The sequence below is a fragment of the Mycetomoellerius zeteki genome, unplaced genomic scaffold (genome assembly GCF_001594055.1).
Source record: "Mycetomoellerius zeteki isolate Tzet28-1 unplaced genomic scaffold, Tzet1.0 scaffold85, whole genome shotgun sequence".
NCBI classification, from domain to species: Eukaryota; Metazoa; Arthropoda; class Insecta; order Hymenoptera; family Formicidae; genus Mycetomoellerius; species Mycetomoellerius zeteki.
The window spans coordinates 1607495-1624217 of record NW_017257883.1 but is presented as its reverse complement, the minus strand read 5'-3'; the positions used below and the strand labels follow the sequence as shown (position 1 = coordinate 1624217).

General features: G+C 27.1%; 2 protein-coding genes across 4 annotated transcripts in view; one reads left to right on the top strand and one right to left on the bottom strand.

The window, feature by feature from the left end:
• The window catches only part of LOC108730148 (scavenger receptor class B member 1), a 28720-nt gene extending 16008 nt beyond the window's left edge, over positions 1-12712 (top strand). For all 3 annotated transcript variants that reach the window (XM_018459651.1, XM_018459653.1, XM_018459652.1), the window contains 7 exons: positions 61-205; positions 2746-2946; positions 6846-7006; positions 9140-9426; positions 9942-10060; positions 11455-11580; positions 12161-12712. In XM_018459651.1, the coding sequence (XP_018315153.1) occupies positions 61-205; positions 2746-2946; positions 6846-7006; positions 9140-9426; positions 9942-10060; positions 11455-11580; positions 12161-12466 (1345 nt within the window). In that variant the 3' untranslated portion in view covers positions 12467-12712. The remainder of the gene's footprint in view (positions 1-60; positions 206-2745; positions 2947-6845; positions 7007-9139; positions 9427-9941; positions 10061-11454; positions 11581-12160) is intronic.
• Positions 12713-13940: 1228 nt separating this feature from the next.
• Positions 13941-16483, bottom strand: pll (serine/threonine-protein kinase pelle). Its single transcript, XM_018459659.1, has 4 exons — positions 16179-16483; positions 15218-15802; positions 14525-14964; positions 13941-14310 (listed from the first exon to the last, which is right to left on the bottom strand). Exons 1-4 carry the CDS (start codon positions 16273-16275, stop codon positions 13972-13974), a joined length of 1461 nt encoding a protein of 486 aa, XP_018315161.1. The 5' UTR covers positions 16276-16483; the 3' UTR covers positions 13941-13971.
• Positions 16484-16723: the final 240 nt, after the last annotated feature.

Sequence of the window (16723 nt, the reverse complement as noted above, 5' to 3'; positions counted from 1 at the left end):
AAAAATAATAATTCTTTTAGAACAATAAGCATATATTGAAAATACTCTATACATTTTCAGAGAATATCTTGTAAACGATAACATTACGTTTAACGATAATGACACTATAAGTTATGTCCCCAGAAGAACGGTAGTTTATGTTCCCGAAATGTCAGTCGGTGATCCTATGGAAGACATAGTCAACGTCCCGAATATACCTTACTTGGTAAGCATAATAAATTATTATTAATTATCAACCAATTTAATAAATCATTATTATATATTACATCGATATAAGAGATTATTTTTCAATTATAAGAATCTTGTTGATAAAATTGCAGTAGTCAAATTTTATAAAATATATTTGTGAACATTTTTTAATTTGGCAATTACTTAATATATGGCGCGATAAAAAGGAAAATATAAAAACTCGCTAAAAAATTTACTTTTCTTTCTTTTAGTATTAAGAAAAGTAAAAAATAGTAGAAAACATTAATTATTGTTTCAATTATTGTAATATTACTTAAAATATTAGTTTTTAACTAATAGTTATTTTAATAAATTCTACTAAATAGTTATTTTAATAAACTCAAGCTCGAATTTAATGTTGTGATATACCTTTAATTATTTGGAGAATTTAATTTTTATATTAAGATATATTTAGTAAAAAAAAAAAGGAAAAAAGAAATTTTTATAATTTTCATTTAAAGAAAGACTAAAACGATATTTTATATTATAAAGTTTTTACACTATAACAGTATATAACACATGAAACAAATGAAAATTTAATTTGCGAAATGGTTTAGCTCACAACGTCTTTGATTTGATAATTAAAACGTCTTTGATTTATAATAATTTAAATTCAATTTAAATTGAAATGTTATGTCTCCGATTTAATTACGATTGCACAATTCTTTTTCCTTATCTGCAAAATAAGAAGTAATTAAATAATTAGTATTGTCAACGTTTTTTTTGCTGATAAATTTTATGCTTGTTACAATAACTCATTTATAGAGTAATGAATCAATTAATTACCATTAATATTCTTAGAATTTTATTTACTATTCCAAGATCGATATCTTCCTTTATAGTAATTTAATACTATATGCAATATTAATTTTTGTAAAGCATACCCAGGATAACTAAAATTACAATTCTTGTATGTGTTTAAAGTTATACATGTATGTTTATATTATTTTTGCCATGCATTGAATATTTCTTATTTAAAAAAATCTGTAAGATCCTGTTTTAAAGATATTTTTTCTCGATGAATGCACTTATTTATATAAATAAAAGTAAACTATGTATTTTCGTAGAAAAGTCGAAATAAAAGCGATATTATTTATTTTAAAGCAAAGTATAAAGAAAAAGTCTGTTCTTTCGTTAAATTTTTGCTGTTAAAAAATCCAATCTACATAATTCAAATATATAAATTATTAATGTATAATTTCTATTCCTGACAATTTTAGAATATTTAAGTTTTTATGAAATATTTTTTTTTGGAGCAAGTTATTATTTTTTTGTGGTTAGATTGATGACGCGTAAATGTTTTCATCGATACTAATAAAAATTAAGCTTTATTAACCAATCTTTGGGATTAAAATTAAAATAATATTTTGTTTTCCATTTTAGACGCACTATCAGTTTCTATGTAGACATGACTTCCGCATGATTTTATGTTAGTACACTCAGATAAAAAAATCGTATCAGTAACTATAAATTTGTAGTGAAATAACGCCTCAACTATATACATATTATTAAATTCTAATAAGAATACTAGATTACGTGAATTAAGAAAATATAGTACATTAACCATATAATCAGTTACAAATATTAAGGTTAATATTATTTTCTTAATTCACTTAATTTACTTATTGTTCTTATTAAAGCTTTATAATACATAGTTACAAATTTGTATATGCATTTCTTATTTATTTTTGTCTCCCAAATTTGAAACCAACGCTGCGCCTTTTATTGTAAGTTGAGTAGTTTCCTTCTTACGAGAAACTGAACTTCGCTACGTCCCTCTGGTGACAAAGCCGCGCTGCTCGTGCTGAGCGACTTTAGAGAAAAGGTTTTTAACGTATTCCTTAAAGTTACCTCAACAATAATTAATTAGATACATGATATAGAGTGCTTTATTAAAAAAAAGTTTTTTGTCTAAACTAGAAAAACGTAATTGTTATATCTATTTGCATAAAGTCCAAGTAATTACTTAATGTAGTTGAGTCACTATTTCATTAGGTACCAATTAATAGTGAATACAATTTGTTACCGTGACTATATTTTTATAACATTCAGCACTACTTTAATTTCTATTACTTTGTAAAATTAGTTACAGGTACTTCAATTGCAAAAGTTGCCAAATTTATAGTTGTCAGAACTATTTCGTTTTCTCTCAATGTAGACTATCCATTAAGTCTATGGAGTAACCTTTATCGAAAAACAACTTGTGTATAATTTTATCATTAACTATACATTACCGATGTCTTAGATACGTATTTATCTGCACCATTATTAAAACTACGATCTTTGTTCGATATAAAAAAAATGACAAAAAAATTGCGATCTTGAAACATATAAAAAATTGTGTTTTTTTTAGCACAGAAATCCTGAAGATAAAATACAATATTTAAGAGCTTCAGATATTATTTTTATTGAAGGAAATACATTTAGTCTTAATTTTCCGATTAATTCAATTTAATATTTAGAATTATTTAGAATAATTTTATAAGATAAATTTTATGCAAAAATATTCTGATGCAGGGTATTTCATCCGCTTTGAGTGATGCCGGATTTATAGTGAACTATCCTATAGTACAATTAGCTAATTTAATGAATACGAAACCAATTCTCAATATCTCGGTATACGATTATTTATGGGGCTACGAGGATTCATTGGTAAAATTGGCCAGTGGAATCGTACCAAATTTTATCAACTTCCAAAAATTCGGTCTCTTGGACAGGGTGAGTAAAATCAATTCTTATACAAAGCACTAAAATGAATAGTATTATAAAAAATTATTTTATAATCATTGAAGACACGTGCAAACTTATATTTAAATACTTAATAACTAATTACTTTATACCCCAGCTTGGTTTTAACTTATAATACTGGACAGTTTATAAATATTTGTACCTATTTCTTTAACATATTGTAAATTGTAATGAAAGAAAAAAATAGACTTCTGATGAAATGTCCATTACTAAGGCTAAAATAGATAAATCCACGAATAAAAAACATCATATCAATTTTTTTTTATTACTTTATCTGTATATGATGTGTAAGATGTGAGACAATAATATTTGTACACTACGAAAAATGTTTTTATTATTAATTATTTAGTTATCAAATGTTTTAGTTACCAACAGAAAAACCCAACCAGAATTAATGGCATTTTGGTGAAGTCAAAATGAAAGTGAAGTCAGAATTTCTGATTATTATAACCATTTTCTGGTTATAAACAGAAATTCTATTTGATTTCATTAAAATGCCATTTTGATTGGACCTTTTTGTTTGTTTAACAAAAACATTTTTCTCTGTGTAGACATATTTATATAGGCACATTCAAATTTTCTATATAAAAAAATAGCGTAAAAATAAGTAGAAGAAAGAATTTTATTTAGTTCTTATTTATACCTAATTTATTTATTTGTAAAAAAAAAAATATCAAGAAATAACTCTTCTCACAAATGACTTTTTTTATTATTTATTCAAATTTATCTACAGCAATATATATTATTATAAAGTTGATTTTTATTATGTTATTAAATCTTTTTGGTCATCAATTAATTATTAGTGTTTTTTGAGCGCTAGGAAGTTTAGAAATTCAGAAGGCGAATGCACTTCGGCATATATTTATCTAGTGGTCGAAAAAGAACTGTTTTAAATCATATAACCAGTTTGAAGTCCATTGGTCAACCAACAAATTTATTACGACTAATTCTTATTGACATATAGTTTATCATAAAAACAAGGCTCACTTTGACAGAACAGGATGCAGAAGTTGCAGCTTTTTTGTATTTACGTACAGTTCGCAAAGAAACTGAAAAAATATCCAAAGTAATCGAAAGTGTCAATGACGCAGAATTAAATCCATTGGAATGGGAAAGGGATGCATTTTAATTAATCATACGAACATCGGTGCACATTCGCGATTACTAAATCATGGATAAACTGGTTAGAATCCAGATGTTTTCTAGATATCAAATTAATATACTTAATGCGCGATCTTATACAAAATGTGTCAGCAACTGTTCATTACATCCGAATGGAAAAAATATACGTCTTCTGACAACATTATATTACAACAATTTGTTTCATCTCGTCATAGAACAAAAAAAATGGTAAAAAACTAATCAATGATGAATCTCAGTCACTGGCATTGCGTCATTGGTTAATTACTAAAGGATTATTTGTAATCATACACGATCACACGTTATCGAAGACTACAAAAAACTCAGCTTTTGGCACGAAAAGAAACCGGTTTCTCAGTGCACGACTTGACCTTCGCAAATAACGTCACCGCGCTGTATATTTCAGAACCATTTTTAGTTACCCGATTTCTGGATCCAGCAGAAATGCTGGGTGGAATTATTAGATCGAAGTTTTACTTGTAGCAAAAAAATTGCAATTTCAACATATCCTGCCTGAAATTCATGTCATATGCGAATTACTCAAGCGCACGCATTCTCTGTGCATAATAAGCTACTTATAGTTTACAACTGCAGGCGCTCTTTTTTTTCCCATTTTACCCCTCTCTTTTTGTTTTTCCGCTACATGTAAATATATAATTAAGTTACGCAAATAATAGGTTATGCAAAACGATCATTGTTACGTGAAATTAGATAATTTTACAATAGATGAAAAATATATATATTTAATTAAAATGATTTCAATAGCATTTTTCACACATTTTTCGAATTAGACAGTTTTGTAAGGTTATCCTCTTATGGAAAAATATTAGACTCACAAAAGAATGATTGGAAATAATTGGAAAACTATTGGAATCTAATATGATACGCTATTCGTTCCAATAAGTTTTTCACTAATCTAATATAGTATTTTTTCATAAGGATAATTTGTTGAAATTAAGAATATTAATCAAGATTTATCGTAATTTAAATTTTTAAGAAGAACGATCTTTACCTATTTTTATTACTTTAATTATTATTTAATTTTTATTACATTAATTTTTTTAACGTTACTTAAATTTGGCAATTCCATAATATACTCTTCCATTTGCGCTTTCTTTATATCGACTCGTCATATAAAGAGTGCAATGAAAAATTTAAAAGTTCTGAATTATCTTTTCGTTTCTATCATGCTTCCTTTAGAAATTACAAGTAATACACACAGATAGTATTATTTGATAATTTATGACACAACCCTGATCATGATTATACGACAGTACGCGCGAAAGCAAATGGAACAGTGTCGCGGACGCGGACCCGTATGTCTTGAATTGCTGTTGCTTTTCGCAATTTCGAGCCGTTGATCCTTTCACTATTTACACACATTTCAGGGTTCACGAGGTTAGTGTTAACGACTTTAAACACCGGTCCCAAGGAGTACGCATAATTTCCGCACTTACCTTTTCCTCATTGCATTAACGGTAATTCAAGCAACGCGTTTATTCAACAAAATCGGTTAATTATTGCATATTTATGGAGATGTAAAATTTTGCATATACCTAATACTTTATACACAGAGTACTTTAAATTTACGAATATTTTAAACAGAGTTTTTCGGATAATTTTTGGATGTTACTCAAATTTGTAAGATTACGCATTGCAAACACATATATTAATATGATAGTAATAATAATAATACATTAAAAATAATAACAAAGTTCATAAAATCTTACTTTATCCTCTTATATATAAATCGCGGGCTTTGGTAATAAATAATGACAAATTTAATATAATGAAGAATTGTTCTATCATTATAAAATTTTATTCATAAACCTTTGTTGTGTCAAACTCTGAATTAGTATATTCTAATATTTTAATTTTGTGTGTATATGCATATGCTTCACTGTTCTATATTTTATTAACTTCGGAAGGAATTTTGCAAATGTATTGCTTTAATATGAAGAAAAATTATTACTTTAATTTTTAAATAATTATATTTGATAATTATGAATTAATAATTCAAATAAATAATTACATATATGTATATAAATTGATTTATTAATACTGGAAACGAAGGAAACATTCGTAGTAAAGCGATACAAATTAATTACTAATCGGTTAAAGATTATACTTTAATATAGGACCTCTTGCGTTACTCTTATTGATATCCATAAATTTAATCGATAAACTTATGGATGACTTCTTAACTTTAAACAAATTAAATATTTTGTTTTTCTTTGATACTGATTATTGAAATATGTAAACAAACACGTCATTTATATTGAAAAAAGTGGTTTTGCTAAATTATCTAAAAATTTAATTGAATACAAACCTGAAAATAATTTTGTCAGACCATCAAAATAATTATATAGGGCGATCAAGCTAGAATGTCAGAAGTTTTTACAGCATTGCTTATTATACTTGAGCATATATAATTATTTTGATAGTCCAAGAAAATTATTTTCATAAATCTGTATCTAACTAAATTTTTAAATACTTCAGCAAAATCGTTCTTTTAGCGTAGATTTAGTTTTACTTAAATATTGTAGATAATATTAGACGCAATATTACAAAATAAATAATTTTGAAACAAAATTAAACAGTTAGATAGATATTATTTATTATATTATCTATCAAAGGAATGATGTGTTCAAAAAGCCTTTGATAAAAACTTGTGAGACAAATTTTAGTATAAATTTATGAAAATTGATGTATATCTTTATCATTGATAGATGTATGACGAGGGGGAGAATATTGTGACAGTGACTCTTCAAAAGAATGCCGACATGGCGGAAGAGAAAGGGCGATATCTCAGCATCGACATGTACAATGGCAGCCCTGGAATGGCGCAATGGGGATACGTCGAAACGGAAGGCAACGAAACGCGAGAAGAGTAAGAATTATAAATGTTAATGATCCTATTGTGAAAAAATATGATTTCCCTCTAAAGAGACAGACGATAAACTCTACTCAAAAGTCAAAAATTTTTTTTTTTGGTAAAATTTTTTGTCGTATAAGTACTTGAATCATGTATAATGAGAATATAATACATAGAAAACATTTTTTAATCTGACAAAAGGTGTTAAAAATGACGTTTTAAGAATAAAATAATTTATGGAAGCTTTTGTTAAAAATCAAACAATGCATTAATGATTAAAACGCCTTTGAAAGCGTAAACGCAAACACAAATAACATTACAAAAACTAAATATATATATTATTCTGAATAATATCAGATGCCGATGCGTCTAAATGGAAGTTATTTGTTTCTGCAATATCACTTTCTTCGATAACTTCTCGGTATTTTTCAATTCATCGCAATAAATTTGTTTTTACAAACACACGCAAACAATATTATGATTTATACATTATTTAAGGATTGGAGGAAAAAATTTTTACGACTCTTGTCCTGATATATAGAAAAGAATATAAAAAATTATTTATATATCTATAAAGTTAATTAGAAGAGTTAAAAAATAATAATAATCTAATATTTAATCTCATTGTATATATATATATATATCGGTTCCTTACTTCAAAAGTGATAACTAAAAAAATTATTAAGTTCCCCAGGAAAGGAGAGACTAACAATTTTTTCCAATTAAACTCTAATAATAAAAATCAGCGAAAGATGAGCTCATAACGAATTTTTAACTTGACAGAAATTAAATTATTGTATTATATAATCAAATAATATCGGCAAAAAAAATATAGACAGCATTGTTTTATCTAACTTATCTATTAGAATGCACTGATACTACTGAAATTACAGTTGGTTAAAGATAGTGTATAATTCGAAAACTATTATAGCCTCGATATTTTCGTATTAGGATTTTCATCTTGGAATGTTCAAAAGAATCCAGAAATAATAATAGAGGCTATAAAAGTAAAATGGTTTTTTAATTACTTATAAGCATTTAAAGTTAGCTTATAATTCAAAAATTGTTGTAGTCTCGACATTTTCGTATTAAGATTTTCGTCTCAAAATAATCTCAGGAATCTCCCCATAAGCGTTGTTCGGATCTTTACGGGACACCCTATATAAAGGATAGAAATGGTAAAAAACATATGAATAGAATAGAATTTATTACACTTCAGCATTTACATAGCCAAGAAGGGGACTTGGTTTACGATAAATTCTTACCTCATTCATCCTTCCATACTTTATACGCGTTCTTATTTAACTATTTTACTATTTAACTATTTACTTTTACTTCTTATACCTCTATTTTTAGCTTTAGCATTATCGTTTTCCGATTATGACATATTTATCACCTTACGCCTAACTAAATCGGTCTTATATTATCTTACTATGTTCGGTAAAAAAACATATGATTCATTTACTTAAAGGAAACAAGTTCACCGGTTCATCTGATCACTGGTGAATACATTCAATCAACTATAATTGATTATTTACTGTACAGTGTATAAAATATATATGACGCAATACAGTCTCTTGGCTGATAACTTTTTATTATTAACAACTTTTTTTTGGGGAAGGCAGCCGATCCATTCCTTCTACCGTTTAATAATAAACGAATAATTCAAAATTGATAATCTGCCTAAGTCATCGATAAGAGTTGAACCATGGAAGGTTAACTGTGACGATTTTGTTGACGACTTTTTAAAATTCTTTTTGAGTTGTGACGATTTTTAAGTTAAATTAGTTTATTTGTGATGATTGATTGGGTAATGTTTACTTAACTCATTCATGATATAACTAAAAAATCACGTTTTTTAAGTTGTATCACTTTTGAAGTAAGAGAACAATATTACAATTAATGAATTTTGTGAAAATTAAAGAGATCGTATAAAGAATTAGGAAGCAATTAAAAAAACAGAATGTATAAATTTTCAATTAAATATATTTTATTTTACGTGTATTTGAATTATGTTAAACTCGATATTAATATTAATCAACAAAAATTCGATTAAATATATAATAAGACTTTTATTTAATATTGTGTTTCTATAAACTCATAGAGTTTATAGCGTAATAATCTAAATAGCATTTTTTTCCGTTTTAGGAATACAGTTTGTAATATGCTTCAAGGTGCCACGGAAGGTATTGTATTTCCATCGTACTTGGACAAGCGTACCATTTTTAGAGTTTATAGAAAAGCGTTTTGTCGACCGCTACCGATTATGTTCAGGAAAGAGATTTGGGCGGATAACGGTCTGCCAGGATATCTCTATACTCTCACAGATGATTTTGCCGCTCCACCCGATCAGAATCCGGATAATGAATGCTTTTGCCGCAAAATGAAGACCTGTCTGAAGAAAGGATTATCAGACATAACACCATGCTATTACAGTACGTAAGCTTGTCATATCAAACTTGTAAGCTAAAAAATGGCAAAGTTAAAAATGTTTACACAACATTTTTTTCTTTCTTCCTGTAATATTTTTTTCCTAAATAAAAATGTAATTAAATTTGAGTACTGCATTTAAATATTGCATAATATAAATTATGTGGGTCTAATTTTTTCGCAGAGAGAAACGTGTGTTTAATATAATTCATTATTGTGAAAAAATACGCGTTATTAAATGATAAAATGTATTGCTTACAAAATTGTAATTCTCATCGTTATTCCGCAGTATTTAGATCCATTAAATCCACTGCGTAATTACTGTACAGATTTATAAATTTATACCGTGGCCTTGCTACTGTAGGTCATTTACCTTGAATCCACCATAAATTATCACATCTTTGATATCATCTTACTCAATGTACTGAAAGATCATGAAGATACATGCACTCCAAGACGACGCATGGTCTCTCTCTCTCTTTCATAACATGTTTTATAAATAATTCATTTCCTTGGTTAGATATCCCAGCGGCGGTATCGCTACCACATTTCCTTGATGCCGATCCGAGTTTGCTGGAAAATGTGGAGGGTCTTAAACCCGATCGAGAGAAACATAAGTCTTATATAATAATACAGCAGGTAAATAATATTAAACAATATTAAAAGTCAATTAATATTAAAAGTTATTTAAAAGTATAATTTTGCATTATTTTTTCATGCACGAATATATATAAATATACATAAACCTGTATAATCATTTTCATAAATATATATAATTATTATATATCTGAAATATATCCATACATGTCCATTACATCCTTCTTTCTTTTGTGAAATTATTGTATATGTTTAGTATAATAAAAATATAAATAATAATAATAATGAAAAGTAATTACAAGGATAATTTTCGCATTGTTTGTTTTAGAAAAAATCAAGTTTGGAGTATAAAACATTTTGGTATGTAAAAGAATTGTACATATCATATATATGAATGAACGCGAAAATTATCCTTGTAATTATTTCTTATGTTTTCTCACATTATTATTATTATTATGCTAAACAGTAATTTTACAAAAAAAAGAATATATGAACATATTCCGTATATAATGTATATGTGTATATAACGTATGTATTATGAATGTTTGTACATGTTTATATATGTTATGTATATTATTTATATATATGTATATATATTTGTACATAAAAAATTTTTTGCAGGGTTATTGTTTTAAACAAAAAGAATTACGCACAGGTATAGTGTGTAACTTTCTTTGTCGAAGAATGTATGTTGAGTGGTCGCAAATATTGAAAATATATATTATGTGGTTGCAATATATATCTAGACTTACGGTACTACTGACCAATTACTTACATATTCTTGTATAATTGGGATTAGATAAGTCTTACGCGTATGGATTATTTAATAGCTAAAGAATTTCTCAGAATTGCTTATGAAGAACACGTTTGAAAGTGGTTCATTATTTATTGCCATTTTTGTCTTACCTAACGTGTCTAAGTCTTGTTCTTTTTTCATACCTCAGGAATGAACTTCTCGCGCAGTTCTTTCTTCTCTTTCTTTTCGTATTAGAGAGAAAAAGACAAAAGATAAATCGTGCAACAAGTTCAGTCTTGAGATATGGAAAAAGAGCAGACCTTATGTAAAATGACATTCAAATGAAATTACATACCAAGATTTTCGATACCAAAAGTTTCTCTGAAAGGATTAAAAATTCTAATTACATTTTAATATATTTCAGATTTTACATACTATATTGAAAGCTTTTTCACAAATTAAAGTATAGCGTAATCAATTTGTGTTTTCACAAACTAAATTATAATGAAAGGTATTTTTATTAGTGAAAAAAAATGAAATTGCTATCAAACATACGATTAAAAAATTATTTTTTTTAAATAAGGCAAAATTATTTAAAAGTAAAATTAAAACATTCTAATGTTCTCAGATTTTGTAATATTTGTTTAAGTATGTAATCAATTATACGCGAGCTAATAAATTTTTTTTTACGTCCTTTCAGACAGTCGGTATGCCCATGTTCTTTCACTCTAGAATGCAAACGAATTTGATAATGAATCGTTTACAGTACAATTCTAAAATTGCAGCATTCAATGATGTAACGGTACCCTTATTTTGGTCCGATATGGTGAGTGATCAGCAACTTTATTGAATAGACATAGAAAATCTCCTGTGAAAGCTATATGTGTTAATTACATATATCTCTCGACTTTCTCTAATTCGTTTCTTTTTTATATTTATAATTAACAATTTGTGGAATAATATTATCATCGTATTCATGAAAAAAAAATTATTTAATTTCTCTAATATGCGAATCGATAATACAAGATAATTGCTAAATTTGATTCTATAACATTAAGTGAAATTTCTTTATTGATTTATTTTATAATTATAAAATGCTTTTCTTCTCATTTTTTCTGCATGTAAAGTTTCATTTAAAATTCTGCATTTTTTACGTACGTTTTTAGGATTTTTCGTGCTCGTAATTTATAGCTTCTAATAACAGTGAATGCGATTAATGTGAATGTATATAAAATATGATAATATATTCTTATGTGTTTATAAAAAAATATTTTTTGAGAAATATACATATGTTTATGTAAAAAACATAAAATGGAAAATATAGTAATTAGTATGATTATATATGGTTATGAATTTATGTTTATGTTTTAAATAAATCATGCAGTGAATAAATTTCTTCCTTGCAGACTGTTACGTCACTACCGATCTATCTGACGATCATATTGAAGTTGGTACTTCGAATACTACCGATCGCACAGATGATGTTCATGTATCTACTTGGTATAATCGGAGTGACGACATCAGTGATATCGCTGATATCTGTTGCGTGGATATTCAATCAGCAACAGCAGCAGGAGCAGGAAATGATTAAAAATAACGACAATTCCGATTTAAGGATACCCTTGTATAATAGCCATCATACTTCCAATATTGTACCGCCGCTCAAGAAGATCGCATCACAAACAGATTGTTTGACAGATTATTATAATTAGGTGCCATAGTGAATAATACTTGCAATCGCATATCATTACATGGAAACATGAAGATTTGTTTTTTTTTTTTGCAAATTTGTACTTTAACGCGATCCGCACCAATTTAACTAGAAATGAAGCAAATATTAATGGAACTTTTTTTATAATAACGGAATCTTGTATATATGTATGTGAGCATTTGTGAAATCATCATTAGTGTAAAGATTTAGACAATGCGATTAAATGTACATATAAACGGATGGTATACTGAGCATATTTTCGATATATATATATATATATATATTGTATATGTGGATACAAATAATAATACATTTAAACAAGAAAGGTTTAGATACAGTTTCAAATGTTTTTATCGTAAACATTTTTAACTTTTTATATTTTATATTCAATTAAAAAATTACTACAATAACGTAAATATCTATATTATCTATAGTTAAATGAAGTTACAAATATATGATAGATTTAAGTTGCAATTGTACAATTTTATATATTTAGATTATTCAAATGCGTATTAAATTTTTAACAATATCTTATTTACCATATTATTGATCATATAATATTGTAAATGATATATAAGCTCTCAGTTAACATATTTAATTTTTTATTATTAAGATGTTATATATCATTTTTTAAAATATACAATAGTCAATTTTTATTAATTATTATAATTCATTTTTTTGTGCAATTGATTAACTATTAATTATTTAATTTTAAAATATTAGATTATAGAAATAGCATTACGAAAAAAATATAACTTCATATTTTTTGAATATTAAATATGTATTTAACATTGATTTATAGGGCATAATATTGTGAGTAAATTTAATGTTTAATAAAAAATTGATATTATAAGTTGTAATTAATGATTATATGACAGAATAATGTAATAAGATTGAATGTAAACGTGGGTATGGTTTAAATTTTTTACATATTTCTACTAAGGTCTCTCTGTACTATGCTAAAAAAAAATGTTATTGCGTAACTGTTTTTATTTTGATGTTAAGCTTATTTGTTTTCATATACTATAAAAAATTGTTTTGACTATATTAGAGGGTTTGCGGGTTATCACCGTGTCAACCATGTTGTTCACGAAACGTTGGCATCGACCATGAAAGAAGACACGGTGATAACCCGCAAATCCTCTAATATAATCAAAGAAGATAACCGTGGAAGCCTCAAATGCGTAATCAAATTGTTTTGACGTTTATTTTTAGCAACAAGCAATAAAATATTGCGAAGTTAATCGAAAAATGAAAAGCATAATAAAAATATTTTTTCTTTATACTGAATACAATTTACAATCAAATACAAATTACAATAGTCCATTTATTTGAATGTTTTAGGTAAAAATATAATAAATTATGTTAATGAATTTTATTTTCTAAAATTAAAATTAGTAAGACTGACAATATATAACGCATATATATGTATAATACATATAGAAATATAATTATGTTTCATAACAATAATATACATCTTCACAATATATCATCCAATATTAAATTTCATAAATCATTCAATGTTTGAAATACAAGTATCATTTCAGGTCGATTTTGTGCCAATCCATTAGCACACCATTTTCCTATAGATATTAAATTCTTATAAACTTGCTTATTTTCTTCACCAGCTTTATTGTCTATCAATAAAGAAATGTCTTTATCCTTCCAAGCTTCAATTAAATCTACTAACAACTTCTCAGGGCGTATATCGTCATAAGCCCGAAGACCAGTTGCCATTTCGAATAAAACTATGCCATAACTATAAGTGTCTATTTTTGTAGACAATTTTTTGTCACGTAAAAATTCTTCCGGTAGGTAAGGTCTTGTACCATGAATTCTGCTGATCTAATAATTATTATTAGTTATTATTAATATTTATAATTATCAATTACGTTGTGTATATTAACAATAAAAAAATTATTGATAAAATATATCAATAATTTTAAAGAATAATTACTTATTATATCAGAAATTTTTTAATACAGCTTTTAATATAGTTTTTAATATATATTTTTTAAATAATCTAAGTCTTGTAATTTTTTAGTATCTAATTATTTACCTTCATACTATCTCTTTCAAGACCTTCCCGTGCTAAACCAAAATCGCCAATTCTGGGCTCGAAATTTTTATCCAACAAAATATTTGCACTTTTAATATCACCATGAATCAATGGTTTGTCACCGATAGTATGCAAATATTGTAATCCACGCGCTATACCTTTAGCAATCTCATGTCTTTGCATCCATGTTAACGGTTTAGTCTTTTGTCTTAATAGCAATCTATCTTCCAAAGACCCATTTTTCATTAGTTGATAAACTAAGCATGGTGCTTCGCCACCAAAACTGTACGCATATAGAGATAAGATATTTTCATGAGTACGAGAATTCAAAATCTTTATTTCTTTCAATGATTGCTGGAGTTGCAATATGTAACTTTCATCTGAATCAGACCCTTTTTGTCGGATTTTCTTTATTGCAACATCGGTATTTTTCCAAAAGCCTATAATATATGTACATAAATGTAAGTTAATAAATAAATAATTTGTTTAATCAGATGTTCTGCTAATCTATTTTCTTTTTACAAAGTCAATTAGAAAATGTGTATAATAAATATCCATTAAAAAAAATTCAGTGCTATTTAATCATTAAAACTACTCAATTCATACTTTTCTTAAGTCTTCTTTAATCTTCGTCATATTTTAATTTTGTAATTGTTAAAAGCTACATGTTAATATAAATTAGATAACATATACCTCTGTATACTATTCCAAAACCACCTTTTCCTAATATGTTGTGCTGATTCCATCCATCTGTGGCAATAGCCAGTTCACTATAACTTGCTTGTGGCAAAGTAGTTTCTGTTTTCGGTAATGGTGATTCATTGATCTTTTTTTCATTGCTACCAGTATTTTGTGGAGATGGTAAGAAAACAGCAGCAGCTGCTGGCGAAGCTACCAGTAAATTATTAGAGTTGCTTGGACTAATACCCAATTGTGCCGTTGGTTGATTAAAAATTTTATTGACACTTTGCTGCGGCAGTGCACGTTGATTAAAGTTTTGTGTACCAATCTTTAAATCTTTAGTATTTTTGTTGACCAACTGCTTGCGTGACATATTCTGCAAATTGGCTTCTCCATTGTAGAAAAGCCGATGAAATCTTTGTTCAACAAAAGGTAATAAAGGCACCATTGCTTGATAATGCTGCATTCTGGACAATAATACAAATAATTCTGCTATTGTATGATTGAAATGGCCCCATAGCGTCAAGAGTTCATCTGTGGGATTTTTCTCCTTTCTTAAACTCTGTATCGTTAAAACATCATATTGCATCCAAATACCTATCGACATTATATTAGTATAAAAAAATGTAGTAATATAATTAAAGGCACTAGCTTTATACATAATATACATAAATTATTGTACATTCTGTTAAAAACAATTGGCTATTGCTAAGTAAAACTGGAGCAATATTAAAAAGTAAGCATAATATAATACAGAATCATGAAAGCAGGTGAATGAGAGATGAATAGATTAATAAGGCCTGTTCTTTTTGACTGAACTTTTGCACCACACAGTTCATCTTTCTTCCTCTTCTTTCCTTCTAGAGAGTAAAGGAAGAAAGATGAACTGATGCAAAAGTATAGCTAAAAAGAATAGGCCTAATAGGTTAGCATAAAGCAAACATATTTTTCAAGGGATTGCCTTCTAACATACCTGCTAGCTCCTCCCATTTATCATTTTGGTTCATAATTTTACAAAATTCTGATCGTTCGGAAAATGGCAAATGATAAATGTACTTGACGTTGTCCATTGTTGCTGTTTCACAAATTACGAGATATAAGTAGCAATCATCGTATTATATATTTATTAAACTCTTAATTCGCGTGTTGTATGTAATATACATACGTTACAGCGATATATGTCATTAATATAATATCATTAAAATTGTACTCTGTTGACACCATCACAAAAACTGTAACATCTATCTGTATTCTACAATTCTTAAAAAAATTGGAGGAAAAAATGGAAACAACATAATAAACATATATACAGTAGACATGTCACAATGGGCTCATTCAGCGGACTCAACAGTTGAGTGAGCGCTCGCTGTTATTGGTGTATTCTTTTAGATCATCCAATCATAATTTTAGATCTAGAAGAATACGTCAATAGCAGCGAACGTTCACTCAACTGTTGAGTCCGCTGAATGCAGCTACTGGCAGTGTTGTAAAGCCCAGTGTCCACGATGCTAGAAATCC

Coding starts and splice junctions, on each gene's coding strand:
- pll (XM_018459659.1), bottom strand. CDS start 16,275: ATGGACAACGTCAAGTACATTTATCATTTGCCATTTTCCGAACGATCA. Junction 15,803..16,178: donor TAAATGGGAGGAGCTAGCAG/GTATGTTAGAAG, acceptor TAATGTCGATAG/GTATTTGGATGCAATATGAT. Junction 14,965..15,217: donor TTTTGGAATAGTATACAGAG/GTATATGTTATC, acceptor CATATATTATAG/GCTTTTGGAAAAATACCGAT.